The 20,354-nt window shown below is 49.3% G+C and overlaps 1 protein-coding gene across 3 annotated transcripts in view; it reads left to right on the forward strand.

The window, feature by feature from the left end:
* The window catches only part of sgpl1 (sphingosine-1-phosphate lyase 1), a 78,317-nt gene that overhangs the window by 21,465 nt on the left and 36,498 nt on the right, over positions 1–20,354 (forward strand). For all 3 annotated transcript variants that reach the window (XM_072491417.1, XM_072491418.1, XM_072491416.1), the window contains exons 4-6: positions 628–775; positions 2,749–2,828; positions 6,951–7,079. In XM_072491417.1, the coding sequence (XP_072347518.1) occupies positions 628–775; positions 2,749–2,828; positions 6,951–7,079 (357 nt within the window). The remainder of the gene's footprint in view (positions 1–627; positions 776–2,748; positions 2,829–6,950; positions 7,080–20,354) is intronic.

The raw sequence follows: 20,354 nt of genomic DNA on the forward strand, positions 1-20,354 counted from the left end.
AGCAGATCTTTATCCCAACAGGCAGTGTGGCTGATTCTGAAGCGTTTGTTGAAGTGGAGCAGAGGGCATTGTGGTTTTGGCTGGCGTTCACATCCGCATTTCTCTGCCTGTGGACTTCACTCTGAGCTGCAACGTTCTGGCTTTACTCTTGGAGTGCGTCCAAGTCTGTATCAGCCACACAGTTTGGAGCTGCATCTTGCTGAATCCTGAATTAGGCCAGGAAATACTTGGTACTGATTAGTGTTTTAAAAAAAACAAAATCGCTTATGCTTCATTGCTGCGGAGTGATCTTTAATAACAAGGAAAACACCCTCCTCTCTGCTTGCTCCCAAATCGTTAAATCTACAAATAACCCCAACTCTTCGCTGGTTCTGGCCAGATGCAGTGGCTAAAGGAAACGGCCTCCAACCTTGTATCCTTTTTAAGAAACACTGATCAAAAAACGGAGTTGGCACTTGTACCCACAGAACGTCATTCTCGCAAGCTGGGCAATTCCTGCTGTTAAATGTCACACGAGCACAGGGATCAAGGTTAGCAGCGGCTCTGAGGAAGTGCGTTGTGGCCTGTGGTGCATGTGCCTGAATATTGGAGCACGTTTTAACCTTTTTGACACATTCCCATCTACAGATACAGAAGAAACTCAACACGGCTCTGGACGACCTCTCCACAAGCGTTTTAACCCTTAAGGATGGAATGACGTACGTCACGTCCCTGCCTGCACATGGATTGGAAGAGTCTGAGCTGCTGTTAAAGCTTAAAGACTACAGCACAATGGGTACATTAATATTATTGTATTTTTGAAAGTCATTATTTTCCTTACGCTCCGGGCCAGTGCAACAGCTTGGCTCACTGTATATTGTACACATAAAAATGATACTTGCAGATTTTTGCTGAAATGTGGGCGACTTTAATTCTGGCCTCCTAGGTGCCCCTGCCATTCATTGCTCCCACTGTTGGTGGCCATGTCGTCACTCCTGCCTAGACCCTAAGCTCTGGAATCCCCTCCCTAAACCTTTCCACGTCTGCCTCCTCCTCGAAGACACTCCCAAGGTTTCGGTTAGCTGTCCTACTATCTCTTGCGTGTCTTCCCGTCTAATTTTGTCCAATAAAAGCACCGTGGGATGTTTTTAGTAAATTAAAGGCGCTATATGAATGCAGTGCGGGCTGCCGTTTCTGCATTGCTTCTTATCAACTCGTTTAGTGCACTGAAACTCCTTCATAGAATCATAGAATTTACAGTACAGAAGGAGGCCATTTGGCCCATCGCGTCTGCACCGGCTCTTGAAAAGAGCACCCTACCCAAGGTCAACACCTCCACCCTATCCCCACAACCCAGCAACCCCACCCAACACTAAGGCCAATTTTGGACACTAAGGGCAATTTATCATGGCCAATCCACCTAACCTGCACATCTTTGGACTGTGGGAGGAAACCGGAGCACCCGGAGGAAACCCACACAGACACGGGGAGAACGTGCAGACTCCGCACAGACAGTGACCCAAGCCGGAATCGAACCTGGGACCCTTGTTGCAACCCAAGCAGATTCTAATCATAGAATCCCTATAGTGCAGAAAGAGGCCATTTGGCCCATTGAGTCTGCATCGACCCTCTGAAAGAGCACCCTACACAGGCCCACTCCCCAGCCTAACCCCGTAACCCCATTTAACCTTTTGGACACTAAGGGGCAATTTAGCATGCCCAATCCACCCCACCTGCACATCTCTGAATTTTTATTTATTTAGTGATGACTGGATTAACTGTTTCCAGGTTACAGCAACTAGGAATGGTTGTATTTTACTGGACAAGTAATCAGCAGGCCTGGACTAATGACCTGGGGACATGAGTTCAAATTCCACCTTGGGTGCTGATGAATTTATAGTTTAGTTAATCAAATAAACGTGGGATAAAAAGCTAGTCTCAGTTACGTCGACCATAAAACAACATCCTCCCCGTGTGTGCGTGGGTTTCCTCCGGGTGCTCCGGTTTCCTCCCACAGTCCAAAGATGTGCAGGTTAGGTGGATTGGCCATGATAAATTGCCCTTAGTGCCAAAAAGGTTGGGAGGGGTTATTGGGTCAGGGGGATAGGGTGGAAGTGGGTCGGTGTTGACCTTGTGTAGGGTACTCTTTCCAAGAGCCGGTGCAGACTCGATGGGCTGAATGGCCTCCTTCTGCACTGTAAATTCTATAAATTCTATAAATAACAGGATTGTGGTGGACTCCCATCTGGTTCACTGATGTCCTTTAGGGGAGGAAATCACCATCCTTACCCGGTCTGGCATACATGTGACTCCAGACCCCCCCCCCCAGTAATGTTAGCTGCCCGATGAAAAGGTCTGGTAAGCCACACAGATGTACGTCAAGCTCACAGTCACTTTCTCGACAATTAGGAATGGACAGTAAATAATGGCTTTGCCAGCAACGCCTCCATCCCATAACTGAATTTTAAGAAGTAACCTATTCGTATTCAGACTTGGTCTTGGCACAAATTCTTCAAGTTGAGCATTTAGTGTGTTCTTTGACTAGACATGTTGCTCTCCAGTACACTGGTGCCAATCCGTGCATTTTCCACGGTGCAAGACTCTGTGCCAGTGGAAGGATCTGTGATCGCTCAGGCTTTTTGCTGCCTGTGCTCAGCTGGTTCGTGCTGTGAGTAACTTGTTGCACAATGGCAGCAGCGGACACTGAAATCTTTGTGGTTTTGAGAGGCGTGTGTCTAATCTGCTGAATCTGCATCTTGTATTTTGTAGGAGACGTACATTGGGAGAAAGGGCAAGTTTCTGGAACAGTGTATAGTGGTGAGGAGCAACTCACAAAACTGATGGTGACGGTAAGAAGCAGCTTGATATGAATTCTTTGCAACAAAATGGCCAATTCTGATTTCTGAAAATTTGCGTCTCTACCGTCTCAAAACCTGTAACTTTCTATTTAGCCCATTCCCGCAGTTTCCTTTTTGTTGATTTCCTTTCTGGGGTCAATGCCAGCGTCGGATCAGTTGTCTAGGGTGGATGGGAGCATCTCCTGCAAGAGTGAAGGAATCTCCAACCCATGCGTCAGCTCCTCAGATCTTACAATTGGCAGCAAAGCACTGGCAAGGTGCTGGACTGCCAGAGCAGTTCAGAGAAAGCTGACTCCTCGGGTGAAGAGGTTGTCTTCATGAGGAAAGGTTGAGCAGTTTGGGCCGATATTCATTGGAGTTCAGAAGAGTGAGATGTGATCTGATTCAAATACAAAGGGCAGAATTCTCCCAAACAACTCGCGGCCAAAAAGTCGGAATACCGCTGGCGTAAAATCCCGGTGCAATTCTCCTAATGGCGGGTTAATGGCGGGTCACTCTTCCCACTGGCAGACACCATTTGCATTCATTCGCATCTCATAAGTGTTCATTAAAACCACAGCCTGCTGGCATCCCATCAGGCCTTTCAGTCAGAGTCTTGGCAGCGGGACTTTACATTGACGTTAAACCCGATTGCTAAAATGTGGCGTGCACAAGGGGTCCTCAACTCGTCACAGACTTCAGGGTGAATGCAACAACTTCCTGTCATTTCTTTTCTTTTATAAATTTCGAGTACCCAATTCTTTTTTTTTTCCCCCAATTAAGGGGCGATTTAGCGTGGCCAATCCACCTAACCTGCACATCTTTGGGTTGGAGGGGTACAACCTTCTGCCATAGTGCTGCGCTGCTCCTGATGTGCTGTTCACCACTGCAGGAGCAGACCAGTTCCTGCCTCCATCTCCATGCCGGGCTGGTCTTCACGGACAATACCGTGATTCTGCACCCATGGACTCTCCTGTGTCACCAACTCTGATCAGTACAGCGCCTGGGGTTGGGGAGTACAAGAGAATACAGGCTCCTCCCTCCCCCTGGCGCCACACCAGAGTCCACCTGGACAGCACTGTGTGCTGTGGGACTCCTGCAGCCCCCGGAACTAAGGCCCAATATTCAACTGGGGGTGGAGTGTTGTCCCGGGGGGTGGGGGGAGGGGTCTAATGAAGACAATGGGAGCGATGTGGAAGGAGGACATGTGGAAGGAGGGAGGGGGAGGGGGGGAAGGGGGAGGGTTCACGATGGCACGCAGAGGGGCAGGGAGGTGGATGAAGAGGAGGAACTTGGAAGACAGAGGGACACAAAGTGGTCAAAGGTGGTTAACTGGAAGGGGATGGATGAAGACTCCAGATGTGATGGGTAGAGGTCCAAGTGGGGCATGGGCACGTCGCAGGTGATGGGCGTGTCGCAGGTGATAGCCTCGAGGGGAAGGGTGGCTGAATCGAGGAACAGGCTTCTTCTTGAGGCTGGACGGGTGTTGAAACATGGCGCCGCTATCTTGGTGGGGACAGGTGCTGCCGGAGCTGCCCGTTACCGCACTTAGTCTTAAAATGGAAGAATTCCACCGCAAAGATTCTGAGCCGTCTTCACAGGGTAGAAACTGAGCGGGTGTTTCCTTCACGGGGGAATCCAGAGCGAGGGACCACAGTTTAAAAATAAGGGATCTTCCATTTAACATGGAGATGAGGAGGAATTTCTTCTCTCAGGGTGTTGTCAGTGTTGGGAATTTTCCTCCACCAGCAACCTGTGGGGACTGGGTCACGGAATATATTCCAAGCTGAGTTGGACAGATTTTGGATTGTCGAGGTTTATTGGGGCCGGCAGGAAAGTGCAGTTGAGGCCACAATCAGATCAGCCATGATTTTATCGAATGGCAGAGCAGGATGGATGGGCCGAAGGGCCTGTCACTGCTTCTTTTGATCGTGTGACCAATTTGCCTCTGAACCCCGGTGTCTGTTCTGGGCCATTAGCATGCCGCACATGATAAGGAGGAACTTGGGGTTGTTTTAAACGGTAACTTCTTTATTTTTAGTTTCAGTAGCACGCAGCCTGGGTAGAGTTGAGAGTGACCTTGCGTTTCGCCGTCACATCCTCGGGACATTCCAAAGCATTTCACAGCTGTTTAATTACTTTTGCAGAGAGTCACTGTTCGTGCTGTAACTGCTTGAGTTCCAGGACCTGAAACTGTCTCTGGCACGCCTTGTGTTACCTCAGTTTAAAACTCTGTCCTGAGTGTGAAACAAGCCTCAGCGAAGATCGAGCAATTTAACACTTCACTGGGGCTCTGGCAGTGGCGGAGCCCCCATTCTCACAGTCTTACTACTATCTTTATTTTTATTTGAAAGTTTCGGGGTGGCACGGTAGCGCAATGGTTAACGCTGTTGCTCACAGCTCCAGGGTCCGAGGTTCCATTCCACACTTGGGTCACTGTCTGTGTGGAGTCTGCACGTTCTCCCCGTGTTTGCGTGGGTTTCCTCCGGGTGCTCCTCCGGTTTCCTCCCACAGTCCAAAGATGTGCAGGTTAGGTGGACTGGCCGTGATAAATTGCCCTTGGTGTGCAAAAAGGTACCGAGGATAAGGTGGAGTTGTGGGCGTAAGTAGGTTGCTCTTTCCAGGGGCCGGTGCAGACTCGATGGGCTGAATGGCCTCCTTCTGCACTGTAAATTCTATGATTCTAAGAAGGTGAAGGGCCCATTTCTCACACTTTCCAGTGTGTGCAGAGTTTGTCTTGTGACTCACTCGGCACCATGTTTACGGCCTGCTCCTGACGAGGGGGCGGGACCTTTGCCTTTAGCTACCCACTGGATACAAATTAAAGGCAGAGCCCGTTTCACCACTGAAAGAGGGAAATAAATAATAGTCAGCCCTAATTAGAAGGCGTGTCAGAGAAAAACACAAGTACAGTTTCTCTTTTGAAGGATGAGCTATCATTAAATGTGCCAGAGGGAAACAAAAAAAAACAATTTTTAACAGATTAACCCAGGAGAATTTTTTGATTGCAAAGTTTCAATTCAAGTTCAGAGACTTCTAATTAACAGTTGGACTCCTTACTCATTATAAATGGTGTAGTATTTGTATCAGTGGGCTTGTAATCTGCAGGCAATGCATTTAAAGCCCACTGCGGAATTTGAATTCAATTGTTTGGGGAAAGTAAATTTGTAAGTAAAAAGCTGTTAAAAGTGACCAGGAAACTGTTGGATTATCGTTAAGAACCCAATGGTTCACTTCTGTCCTTTAGGGAAGGCAACTTGCTGTCCTGACTTCTTCTAGGCTCAAAGGTGACTCCAGTCGCTAAAAATGCGATTGACTCTTAATTGCCTATGAATTAGCCGAGGACGACACTCACTAATATTACACGAAGCAAGCCGAATGCAGCAGAATGTTGGTGGATTCCTGGCTTCAATGAAGATCCTTGCTGTTGATTTTAAACTCTGGGCAGTGTAGAGATAGGGAGAGGAGCTGCGGAACTAGCTACAAGAGTGCGAATGAAGTTGGGAAGAAGTGCCGCCATATACGTATTGTGCCGATGAAACAGCAGAGCTCGAGGAGTTGGGAGCAGCGTCTCAAAGTGCTTTACAGCTGGTGAAACACTTTCGGCGGGCCGATGTAGGACAACACGGAAAGCAATTTCTGCACAGCAAGTTCCCACAAACAGCAGTGACATAAATGATCAGGTGATCTCTAACGGTGTGTCAGAAAGCTAGGGGTTCGAGTCACATCGGAGACTCTCGAGGATGTAATCCAGCCCGACACTCCAGGGCAGTACAGAGAGAGCGATTCACTGACAGTGCTGTCATCGTTCAGGTGAGACATTGACCGGCAGCCTGGTTTCTCTTTCCAGGTGGACGTTAAAGCTCCCACGGCACAAGTTGAGAACAAGCAGCGAGTTCTCCCCGGTGTCCTCTCCAATATTGTACAGATTCAAAGGGAAAGTAGATAACCTGATTGGGGGTGAGAAAGGAATGGAAGAATGTGTTGATGGGGTAAGATGAAGTTCGGTATGAGGAGCTCGCTTGGGACATCAGGGACGCGTTGCGCTGAATGGCCTATTCCTGTGCTGTAATTAGTTTGGCAGTTCAGTAATAAATGATGTGACCGGCTAACCCAGTTGTATTTTGTTTTCAGGTTTATGGAGACTTTGCTTGGAGTAACCCGCTCCACCCAGACATCTTCCCTGGTGTGAGGAAGATGGAAGCAGAGGTTGTTCGGATGGCTTGTACTCTCTTCCAAGGGGGGCCGGACTCGTGCGGGACGGTAGGTAGATCCCATACGTGCACTGACGATGCTCGCCTTCCCGACGTGGGAAGGGCCACTTAGCCCCTCGGGAAGCCAGTTTTCCCAGCGCAATCAGTGCCAACAGAGCAGGAGAACAAAGCGGATGGGGGTGTGGTTCAGTGTAAGGGAGGGCAGGTTACATCAGAATTACAGGCAGGGGAACTGGACAAACTGACGGAGCGAGACATCCCACACATAAAGCCAATATTCCACCGCATAAATTTGTATTTTCAAATGGAAGTTCTAAATGGTTGAGTGAATACAGCGCGTTTATTCTTGGAGTTAGAAACAGCCTCCTTTTTTTCAAATGTTAACTGCGCTCAGGAGGAAATCTCTGGAGTTTAGTGATCGCATTTGGCCCATTCAAGCCTGTTCTGCCATTAGTTGAATCAGGATCGATAAGAACATAAGAAGCAGGAGTAGGCCATCTGGCCCTTCGAGCCTCCCCCGCCATTCAATGAGATCATGGCTGATCTTTTTGTGGACTCAGCTCCACTTACCCGCCCACTCACCGTAACCGTTTAATCCTTTACTGTTCAAAAATCTGCCTTAAAAATATTCAACAAGGTAGCCTCGCCCGCTTCACTGGGCAGGGAATTCCACAAATTCACGACCCTTTGGGCGAAGAAGTTCATCCTCAACTCAGTCCTAAAATCATCCCCGTTTACTTGCCACCACTCCATATCCTTTGATAATCCCACCCAACAACAGTGTCGATCCCAGCCTGGGAAGTTCCAGTTGTGTCCCAGCACTGTGGGTCAACATGTCCCAGGAGCCGTTCCCTTCCCTTCCTGAATGCTTTGGCTCTGACTTTGAGATGATACCACCACATTCTTAATTCCCCGGCAGAGGAAATCGTTTCTTCTATCAACCCGATCTGATCATTACTCGCACATTTGATTAGGTCGCTCCTCCATCTCCAAGATTGAGGGAATCCATACACTATGGGCACTGCAACTGCACCCCAATTGTCATTGTGACTTCTTGGGTCCATTCCCTCCATTCTGGCCTCTATCACTATTGTACAAAAATGGAAAGGCAGGTTGTACCAGTGTCCACGGCGAGCTTGAATCTCACTGTGTGTCAGTGAGAGACGGTGCCTCAGGTTAGTCAAGGAACGATAATGAAACCCCTGGGGGTCAAGAATTAAATGAGTGCAAACAGTGGCTGGCCCTCGCTGCTTAACTGTGCATGAAACTGTGATAAGGGATAAGGGACAAGTGATAAGGGACTCCTTATTGAGGCGAATCTGATCACTTAAATAATTTTGAACTGAAAGTCTGCTAAGTTTCCGACGTTGGAGGCGAGAGTTCATGAAAAGCATATTTAATGTTAATTTCAACTCATTTGGACACTTGGGTAAGTAGGTTTAGGATTACTGTTGGCCATTTTGAGGTGGAATAACACTTAAAGATAAATAAATTTAGAGTACCCAATTCTTTTTTTTCCAATTAAGGGGCAATTTACCCCCCGGCCGCATGCATGCAGGCTCAGATATCTTCTGAGTTAATCGCGACATTATCACTGGTCAAAGGTAATGTGCCATGTAGCAATTTTATATTGTATCAGCATTATTTGTTTGATAACTTTTATCTTTCAGGAGCCAGATACTTCATAAGTGATAGGATAGTCCAAAGGCTGCGTATCTCTTCATATTCTGTTTGTCAAGCCAACAACACCTGGCTATAGCACTGAGAGCTTCTGCTGCAGAATTAGCCATGTCCTTAGTCATACTGTTCCAGTACAGCTGCAACACTGGCATCTATCTGATATTGTAGACACTTGCCCAGATAGGTCCTGCCCACAAAAAGCAGGACAAATCCAATCTGGCCAATTACTGCCCAATCAGTTTACTCTCAGTTATCAGCAGAGTGATGGGACGGGTCATTGACATCAATCACACTGAGCAACATCCTGCACATTTGATGCTCATTACGGGTTCCACAAGTGCTGTTCAGCTCTAGATCTTGTTTCCGATTTGGTTCAGGCATAAATTCCAAAGGTGAGGTTAAAGTTTCTTTTTTTAAATATAAATTTAGAGTAGCCAATTATTTTTCTTTTCCAATTAAGGGGCAATTTAGCGTGGCCAATCCACCTAACCAGCACGTCTTTGGGTTGTGGGGGTGAAACCCACGCAGACACGGGGAGAATATGCAAACTCCACACGGACAGTGACCCAGGGCTGGGATTCGAACCCGGGTCCTCAGCGTCGCAGTCCCAGTGCTAACCACTGTGCCGCATGCCACCCGAGGTTAAAAGTTTCTTAACAGCAAGGCAGCATTTGACTAGGTAGTGCATCAAAGAGCCACAGCAAAATTGAAATCGGTGCGAATCGAGGAAAACTCTCCACTGGCTGGCTCATTCCTAGCACAAAGAAAGATAGTTGTGGTTGTTGGGGGTCAGTCGTTTAAATTCCAGAACACCCCTGCGGGAGTTCCTCAAGGTAGTGCCCTAGGCTCACCCATCATCAGCTGCTTCATCAGTGACTCCTTGCCACCTTTAGATCAGAAGTGGGGATGTTCGCTGGTGACTGGATAGGGTTCAGTACCATTTGTGTCTCATCAATACTGAAGCAGTCCATATTTTTATGCAGCAAAACCAGGGCATCATTTAAGGTTGGGCAAGTAATATTTGTACCAACAAGTATCAGGCAATTAGCTTAGCTGGAACAAGCATTCAAATACTCTGGCTGCAAGTCCAGATCAAAAGCTGGTATCTATGGTGAATAACTCACCTCCTGACTCCCCAAAGCCTGTCCACCATCTGCCAGGCACAAGTCTGGAGTGTGATGGAATACTCTTCATTTGGCTGGATGAGTGCATCTCCAACAACAATACTCAAGAAGCTCGACACCATGCAGGACAAAGCAAACCCTACTTGATCAGCACCCCATCCACCACTTTAAACAATTCCCCCCTTCACCACCTGCACAAAGTGGCAACAGTATGTGCCAGCAGCAACTCTCCCAGGCTCCTTCGACAGCACCGTCCGAACCCATGGCCTCTACCAACAGAGATGAGAAGGAATTTCTTCAGCCAGAGGATGGTGAATCTGTGGAACTCGTTGCCGCAGAAGGCTGTGGAGGCCAAATCACTGAGTGACTGTAAGGCAGAGATAGATAGGTTCTTGATGAATAAGGGGACCAGGGGTTATGGGGAGAAGGCAGGAGAATGGGGATGAGGAACATATCAGCCATGATTGAATGGCGGAACAGACTCGCTGGGCCGAGTGGCCTAATCCTGCTCCTATGTCTTATGGTTTTACCATCTAGAAGGACAAGGGCAGCAGATGCATGGGGACACCACCAGAAAGCTCCCCTCCAAGTCGCACACCATCCTGACTTGGAAATCTAAAAACAAAACAACTTGCATTTGTATAGTGCCTTTAACACAGGAAAGCTGCTACATGGGAGCATAAAAAGCAGGCTGCTTGAGAGGATACTGGGTCAGATGCCTACGGGTTAGTGAAAGAGGTCAGGTTTTAAGGAATGTCTGAAAGAGGGGTTGTGTGAGGGAATTCCTGAGTTTGGGACCTTTCAGCTGCAAGGTATGGCCGACAGTGTTCGAGTGAAGAAAGCTGGGAATCACAAAAGAGGCCAGAATTGGAGGGTTGGGGGAGATCTTGGAGGGCTAGAGGAGGTAGCAGGGGGGCAGACAAGAGAGGTTGCCTTTGGGCCGTTGTCGTTCCAAGGTTCTTTTCGCAGAATCCAGGAGTCTCAGTTACTCCCTGATACAGAGAGGCAGCTGGCACAATCCAAACAGCATTAAAATAAGAGCAAATGGACAATAGGAAATGAAATACTTAAGAGCATTCCCATGAGTACAGCCGAAGTACAGGGCAGCACGGTAGCATAGTGGTTAGCACCGTGGCTTCACATCTCCAGGGTGCCAGGTTCGATTCCCCGCTGGATCACTGTCTGTGCGGAGTCTGCACGTTCTCCCCGTGTCTGCGTGCGTTTCCTCCGGATGCTCCGGTTTCCTCCTACAGTCCAAAGATGTGCGGGTTAGGTGGATTGGCCATGCTAAATTGCCCTTAGTGTCCAAAAAGGTTAAGTAGGGGTTATGGGGATAGGGTAGATATGTGGGCTTGAGTAGGGTACTCTTTGTAAGGGCTGGTGCAGACTCGATGGGCCGAATGGCCTCCTTCTGCACTGTAAATTCTATGATTCTATGAGGTGTTTACTTGGCCAGGGATGTGGAATAGAATTGTGGAACACTGAAAGGAGGACACTCGGCCCATTGAATCTGTGCTAGCTCTTTGAAAGAACTGTCCAGTTAGTTCCCCTCCCGCAGCTCTTTCCCATTAACCCTACACATTTTCTCTTTTACCATAATATTGGATGTTATGTCAGAGTACAGATGGAGAATGCTGTCATTATTGAAGTCTTTGAACCATCCTGATGCTGACTAGAGATTCAACGCCACAGGTTGGAAGGTTTACTGTAAACAGCTGCTGACTTAAGGCTGTTCAAGCTGCCTTGGTACATTCGGCCGCTGTGGAATCAATAGTTTTATCTCTGGCTACAAAAAGCATTGTAAAACCTGTTTATGTTGGAAACAATTGATTTTATAATGCGGATTTAAACCCAGTGATCTTTGAAAAAAAAAAATATATTTATTGAAGTTTTTAAGCATAATTTTTCACCCTTACAAACAAAAACCCCACCCCCCCTCGTAACAAAATAGAAAGAAAACGCACATAGCAAGATATAAACATGGTAAAACGATATGTTACAGAGCTTTGTACACTGAATTCCTCCCGTCCATGCCAGTTTTCCAGATCTTTCATGTGTTCTCTTGCTCAAATACTCCCCAGGCAGACCGCCCTCCCCCTCCTCCCCTTCCCGAGACATCCCCCCCCGGGTTGCTGCTGCTGCTGACCGACCTCCATCTAACGCTCCGCGAGATAGTCTAGGAACGGTTGCCACCGCCTGTAGAACCCCTGCGCAGACCCTCTCAAGGCGAACTTAATCCTCTCCAGCTTAATGAACCCGGCCATGTCATTTATCCAGGCCTCCACGCTGGGGGGTTTCGCCTCCTTCCACATTAACAAGATCCTTTGCCGGGCTACTAGGGACGCAAAGGCCAGAATTCCGGCCTCTTTCGCCTCCTGCGCTCCCGGCTCATTCACTGCTCCAAATATTGCTAGCCCCCAGCTTGGCTTGACCCGGGCTTTCACCACCTTAGATATTGTTCCTGCCACTCCTCTCCAGAACCCCTCCAGTGACGGGCATGACCAAAACATATGGACAAGGTTCGCCGGACTTCCTGAGCACCTCCCACATCTGTCCTCTACCCCAAAGAACCTGCTCAGCCTCGCCCCCGTCATGTGCGCTCTGTGAACCACCTTAAATTGTATTAGGCTAAGCCTGGCACACGAGGAGGCGGAATTAACCCTACCTAGGGCATCAGCCCATAGCTCCTCCTCAATCTCCTCCCCCAGCTCCTCCTCCCATTTACCCTTCAACTCCTCTACCAAAGCCTCCCCCTCTTCTTTCATCTCCTGGTATATTGCCGACACCTTGCCCTCTCCCACCCATACACCCGAGATCACCCTGTCTTGAATTTCCTGTGCCGGGAGTAACGGGAATTCCCTTACCTGCCGCCTCACAAACTCCCTCACCTGCATGTATCTAAAAGCATTTCCCGGGGGTATCTCAAACTTCTCCTCTAGTGCCCCTAGGCTCGCAAACGTCCCGTCAATGAACAGGTCCCCCATCTTCTCATCCCCGCCCGATGCCAGCTCTGAAACCCCCCGTCCATCCTCCCCGGGACAAACTGGTGGTTACCCCTGATCAAGGACCACACCGAGGCTCCCATTGCACCGCTGTGCCGTCTCCACTGGCCCCAGATCTTTAGTGTTGCCGCCACCACCGGGCTCGTGGTGTACCTTGACGGCGAGAGCGGCAGCGGTGCCGTCACCAGCACCCCCAGACTCGTTCCTTTGCAGGACGCCATCTCCAACCTCCTCCATGCCGCCCCCTCTACCTCCATCACCCACTTACGGATCATCGCCACATTTGCTGCCCAGTAGTAGCTCCCCAAATTCGGTAGCGCCAACCCTCCTCGGTCCCTACTGCGCTCCAAAAACCCTCTCCTTACCCTCGGGGTCTTATTCGCCCACACAAACCCCATAATGCTCCTGCCTACCCTCTTTAAAAAGGCCTTGGTGATCACGATGGGAAGGCACTGAAACACAAAGAGAAACCTCGGAAGGACCACCATTTTGACCGACTGCACTCTACCCGCTAGCGAGAGCGGTAACATGTCCCATCTTTTGAAGTCCCCCTCCATCTGCTCCACCAACCTCGTCAGATTCAGTTTATGTAGGGCCCCCCAACTCCTGGCTATCTGGATCCCCAGGTACCGAAAACTCCCCTCTGCCCTCCTCAGCGGTAGCTCGCCTATCCCCCTTTCTTGGTCCCCTGCCTGTAATACAAAAAGCTCACTCTTCCCTACATTAAGCTTATAGCCCGAAAAATCCCCAAACTCCCTTAGAGTCTGCATGACCTCCACCATCCCCTCCACTGGATCCGCCACATACAGCAACAGGTCATCTGCATAAAGCGACACTCGATGCTCCTCTCCCCCTCGGACCACCCCCCTCCATTTCCTAGACTCCCTTAATGATATGACCAAGGGTTCAATTGCTAATGCAAACAACAGGGGGGACAGGGGGCACCCCTGTCTCGCCCCACGGTACAGACGAAAATACTCCGACCTCTGCCGATTCGTAACCACACTCGCCACCGGGGCTCTGTAAAGGAACTTAACCCAGCTAATAAACCCCCCCCCCCCGAACCCAAACCCACGCAGCACTTCCCAGAGGTACTCCCACTCTACTCGGTCAAAGGCCTTCTCCGCGTCCATAGCTGCCACTATCTCCGCCTCTCCCCCGATGGCATCATTATCACGTTTACGAGCCGCCGCACATTGGTGTTTAGTTGCCTGCCCTTTACGAATCCCGTCTGGTCCTCGTGAATCACCCCCGGGACACAGTCCTCGATCCTCGTAGCCAGCACTTTTGCCAGCAACTTAGCATCCACGTTGAGGAGCGAGATCGGCCTGTACGATCCACATTGCAGTGGGTCCTTGTCCCGCTTTAGAATCAAAGAAATCATCGCCTCCGACATTGTCGGGGCAGGATCCCTCCCTCCCTTGCCTCATTAAAGGTCCTCACTAGCAGCGGGGCCATAAGGTCTATGTACTTCCTGTAGAACTCCACCGGGAACCCGTCCGGTCCCGGGGCCTTCCCTGCCTGCATATTCCTCAAACCTTTGCTCAGCTCCTCCAACCCAATTGGTGTCCCCAAACCAGCCACCTCTTGCTCCTCCACCCTTGAGAATCTCAGTTGGTCTAGGAATCGTCTCATCCCCTCTCCCCCCGCTGGGGGCTGGGATCTGTACAGCTCCTCATAGAAGGCCTTGAATGCCTCATTTATTTTCGTCGCACTCCGCACCGTAGCTCCACTTCCATCCTTAACTCCACCTATTTCCCTCGCTGCCATCCTCTTACGGAGCTGGTGTGCCAGCATCCGACTCGCCTTCTCCTCATACTCGTAGGTCACCCCCTGCGCTTTCCTCCACTGAGCCTCTGCCTTCCCTGTGGTCAACAGGTCAAACTCCGTCTGGAGACGTCGCCTCTCCCTAAGTAATCCCTCCTCAGGGGCCTCTGCATATCTCCTGTCCACTCTTAAAATCTCCCCCACTAACCTCTCCCTTTTCCACCCAGTGCGGGGCGTGATCTGAAATGGCTATGGCCGAATACTCCGTTCCCTCCACTTTCGGGCGGCACCCTTCAGTCCCCCAGACGGGAGACCCCCGCCCCGACCACCTCTTCTGTGTCCCCTTCCCCTTCGGCCAGTGCAGCAGCAACCCCTCCCCCCCCCCCCCTTCCCCTCCCCTCCGCTAGACCCGTGTCTAGCTTTTTTGCTCCCCCCATAACACTCCCGTAAGTCAGCTGACACCTGCTGACCCCGGCTTCCCCCGCCGTCCCATTGACCCCCCCGTGTGGGAATCTCCCAATCAGTGTCCGCCTTTCTTCACTGGCACGGGAAAAAAAAACGCGCTTTCCTAAGCCTACCCCGCCCCCTCTGTCGCAGCTCCTGTCGCAGCCTTGTCTCTTTTCCCCCATCGTCATCCCAATCTCTCCCCCAGCCCGTGTAACATTTCCTGCGCGTGATTAACACCCTATTTACAACAACCATCAAACATCCCCCCCACCCTCACAAACCCTCAGTGTGAGTCCAACTTTTCGGTTTGAATAAAGGTCCACGCCTCTTCAGGCGTTTCAAAATAATGGTGCTGATCCTTGTGTGTGACCCACAATCGCGCTGGCTGCAGCATTCCGAATCTCACTCCTTTCCGGTGCAGCACCGCCTTGGCCCGGTTGAAACCCGCTCTCCGCTTTGCAACCTCCGTGCTTCAGTCCGGGTATATTCGGATCTCCGCATTGTCCCACCTGCTGCTCCGCTCTTTCTTGGCCCATTTCAAGACCCTCTCTCTGTCCGTGAAACGGTGAAACCTCACCACAATCGCCCTTGGCGGCTTGTTAGCCTTGGGCCTCCTCGCCAGCACCCGGTGCGCCCCATCCAGCTCCAAAGACCTCGAAGGGGCCTCCGCGCCCATCATCGACTCGAGCATCGTGCCCGCGTATGCCCCGGCATCGGCCCCCTCCACTCCTTCAGGGAGACCCAGGATCCGAAGATTCTTTCTCCTCGACCTGTTCTCCAGGTCTTCGAATCTTCCCGCCCACCTCTTGTGCAGCGCCTCGTGCTCCTCCACCCTCACCGCCATGCCCAAGATCTCGTCCTCGTTCTCATTGACTTTTTTCTGCACCTCCTGGATCTTTACCTCGTGGGCCTTCTGGGTCATCCCTAGCCCTTCAATCGCCGACAGCATAGGCGCCAGCATCTCCTTCCACAGCTCCTCGAAGCAGCGCTTGATGAACTCTTGCAGCTCCGGCCCGCGTTCCACTTCATCCCCGGCCGCCGCCATTTTGTCCTTCTTCCCTCTCTTCTCCCGCTGCTCCAATGCCATTTTTTTTGGCTGTTTCGCTTCTGGTCCGGTCCATAAACGATGAAGGGGAACCTCCCTCTTCCCTTCCCACACGGTGTGTCTTCAAAAATTTCCCGTTGGGGCTCCTCTAGAGCGCCAGAAAGTCCGTAATAGCGGGAGCTGCCGACTCGTGCGGCTTAGCTCCGCATCGCCGCAACCGGAAGTGAGCCCCGTGATCTTGAACTCAGCTGATGCAGTCAATTGCTACTGCTCACCTAGTTATACTGAAAGACACCTATCTGGGATGTAATGTTAGGCAAGTCCAAACATTGCAGAACAACAACCAAAAATAACATCGTAATCAAATCAGCAGAATACAAGTTTGAGGCCGTCGTTGCTGGGTAGATATTTGCTTATAGTCAGGCCGCACAGTACTGGTCACCAGGGAATGTTCCAGAGATTTCCACTGATTCTGCAGACTGAATAGGCCCCTCGACCTTTTCAAGGACTTTGAGAGGTGCAGACGTTGCTCGCTCTTGTAGGAGCACGATCTAAAGTTAATAAAAGACCACAGGACAAGGGTACAAACGTTGATACTGGAACTGAGAGAGTTCTTATCGTGGTCCGGCCTACATGGATCTCCAGACCCGCAGCAGTGTGGTTGCCCTCTGAAATGGCCGAGCCACCCGCTCAGTTGAAGGTGCAGTCAGTGATGGGCAACAAATGGTTGCCTTGCCGGCGATCCCCTGAAAGGATTTTCTTTAAAAGCACAAGATTGTGAAGCTGCAATGGGGGATGAGATGTTTCGTTGGAGTGAGGAGGTGTTCACTGTGACACCGGTTGTTTTAGCAACCAACCCCTGGCGTGTTTTTTTAAAAAAAACTCCAATTTGTACTCTTCCGTTCTACTTCGTTATCGGTTAATTGACCTTTCGCAGAAGACAGACATTTTCAACAGCGGTTCCTGACAGAATGTCAGACCTGCAATGATATTTGGCTTGAAATGACACCTCATGACTGATGCATAAACACACCAAGCAAATAATCTAATCCTCTAATATAGTGCTGCCAGGCAACATCCACTCTCTGTGTTCCTCCAGCTTTCAAGAATCATTTCTAATGGGTTTCATGGCATCCAGCTTTGTTTATGCCACAGTCTAGACTTTGTGTCTTGTGGGATTACACAAGGTTTTCCAAATTCGGACTGAGAGCCCGTAATGGAAAAGAAGTGCAGCTCCGGGAAGTGTGACGTGAAAGGGTACCTGCTGGGAAGGGGAATGTGTTGCAGGATTGGGGAGAAGGACCAAGGGGTGGGTATTTTTTCAAAGGGGCAGTAAAGGGGATGATGGGCCGAAGGACCGTCTCCTGTGCCGTGCGATTCTTTGAACACGCACCCATTTCCCTCGGGGAAGCGAGTAGCAAATACTGAGCATGCGGGCCCTCCACTAGTCTCTGTCAGACGTTGAGAATGGTTCAGAAATGAAGGATAAATTTCTTCATGGAGATGGTTGACTAGATCATAGATCAATGTGCAGAAACCATGGTAGCTCTTCAAGAGTAAAGGATAACATAGGCACGATGGGCCGAATGGATAGCAGCTGTGCTGTGAAATCCTACCGCTGTGCACCAGTATCCCATTAAAATTGATTCCCATATTGCTTCAAGTTATTTCAATTAATTATTCTAATTAATTCAAATTAGCAGTCTTGCCATATCTTTCCCCAACCGAGGATTTATTTTCCGATGCTGCTTTTAGAAGGTTTAGGAGCATTTAAAAAATCTCTGTCTGGTTTGGGAAGTAGCAGTCTCCCACCCGATCTAGTGTGAGCGTGATTTGGTTTGCTTTACGAGACACAGAGTGAAACCAAATGACAAAGTAACAAATATATTTAAAACAGAACAGGAAATCTCACCGAACAGCTCCCGCTCCTAATTGGTTCACAGTTACATTCAGAAATTTGTCACTAAATTAATCACGCTTTCAGTGCGAACACCTGTTTGGAACTGCTCAGAAACATAGAAAATAGGAGCAGGAGGGGTTAATCCGGCCCTTCGAGCCCACTCCGCCATTCATTATGAGCATGGCCAGTCATCTAACTCAATATCCTGCTCTCCCCCCCCCCCTTATCGTTTAATCCAGTTAGCCCCAAGACCTATACTTAACTCCTTCTTAAAAACATACAACGTTTTTGCATCAACTTCTTTCTGTGGTAGTGAATTCCACAGGCCAACCATTCTCTGGGTGAAGAAATTTCTCCTCATCTCAGTCCTAAATAGTTTACCCCGTACCCTCAGACTGTGACCCCTGATTCTGGACACCCCCGACATCGGAAACACCCTTCCTGCATCTCCACTGTCTAGTCCTGTTAGAATGTATTAGGTTTGAGATCCCCCCTCATTCTTCTAAACTCCAGCGAATATAATCGGAACTGACTTAATCTCTCCTTGTACATCAGTCCCGCCACCCCAGGAATCAGTCTGTAGACCTTCGCTGCACTCCCTCTAGAGCAAGAACATCCTTCTTCAGAGAAGGAGATCAAAACTGCCACAATACTCCAGGTGTGGCCTCACCAAGGCCCTGTACAATTGCAGCAGCACATCCCTGCTCCTGTACTCGAATCCTCTCTCTATGAAGGCCAACATACCATTTGCTTTCTTTACCGCCTGCTGCACTTGCATGCTTCCAGCGACTGGTATACAAGGACCCCAGGTCGAGTTACACAATTCCTCCCTCTCAATTTATAGCCATTTATAATATATCAATATATAATATATAACTCTGAACCACCATAATGTTTAAAATAGATGAGTACAAGCAAAATTTAACTTTCAAAATTTTGCTGCCCATATCCTAACCCACTCTGAGTCGTATTTACCGATCACCCCTTTCTTGCTGACCTGCATTGGTTCTGAGTCTAGCAATGCCTTGGATTTAAAATTCTCATCCTTGTTTTCAAGTTCCTCCGTGGCCTCACCTATTCCTATCTCTATATTCCCCTCTAGCCCTACAACCCTCCACGATCTCTGCCCTTCTCCCAATTCTGGCTTCTTGAGCATCCTTGAGTTTAATCGCTCGACCATGGGTGGCCGTGCCTTCAGCTGCATGAGTCCTAAGATGTGTGATTCCCTCCCCTCTGCCTCTACGTCTCTTTCCTTTAAAGTTTCCTCAAAACCTACCCCTTTGACCAAACCTTTCCCTCTTGCCCTACTATCAACTTCCATGGCTCAGGGTCAGATGATGTTTGTTAACATTCTTGTCAAGCTTGGCGGGATGCTTTCCAAGGCACCATATAAATGCAAGTAGTTGTTTTAAGTACTTAACCTGTCAGAAATAGTTGCTGCACTTAACATATTCCAAGCCGTACCTTTGTAATTGACCCCAAATCACAAATGGTTAGTGCCATTTTCCCAATCGAGGAGCTTTGTAACTGCTGGGGACTGCACCAAAACCATCTTCAGGGGGTGGCTAATTTAACCCGGCCTGCATATAGCAGTGAGTTACAAGCGTGCATTGCTGACAGATATATCGGTATGCTCCAGAAAACCTCAGGGGGAAAATCTAAACATTCTCCTACGTTGGCAAGATTCACAGGTTGAAATTCACAGTCTGTGTGTGGGTAGGGGGTGTGAGTGTTTAATGGTCTGGAAATTAATTGAATAGTTTACACAGTCATCTCATAAAAGCAAAATACTGCGGATGGTGGATATCTGAAATTAGAAACAGCAAATGCTGGACAAACCTGGCAGGTCTGACAGTGTCTGAGGAGAGAGAAACAGAGTTGACGTTTTGGGTCCGTGTGACTCTTCTTCAGAGTTTACTCAGTCATGTTCTCGTATTTGCTGTGTTGGCTGTCAGTAGTGTTGTAGTTGAAAGGGTGATTGCGAGTCTGCTTGTGACATTTCTCCTTCTACTAGGATGACTGTACAAACCAGTCTATCATCCACCTGCTTCGGGCTGCACTCCGAGTTCGAACACATGTAGCCGTTTCCCTACACTGGGCGCATAATGATTGCATACAGTGCCTTGCTCTTTAGTTTGCTGTTGGCGTAACGCCCATCGTAGTAGCTCGAACGGGAGGGGCTTGTGCTTGAGTCGCCATGGTGACTAAGTGCTGGGCTGTGAATGTCGCTTTGGCCACTGCGCATGTGTTACAATGTCAGATTAATGCTGCCCTGTGGATTCCTTGATGGCAATTTAACACCCGTCTTGTTTTGAAATTGAAGCTTTGAACTATTCACTGCTGCTTTTAGGTCCTCCAC

Source organism: Scyliorhinus torazame, chromosome 28 (genome assembly GCF_047496885.1).
Source record: "Scyliorhinus torazame isolate Kashiwa2021f chromosome 28, sScyTor2.1, whole genome shotgun sequence".
NCBI lineage: Eukaryota > Metazoa > Chordata > Chondrichthyes > Carcharhiniformes > Scyliorhinidae > Scyliorhinus > Scyliorhinus torazame.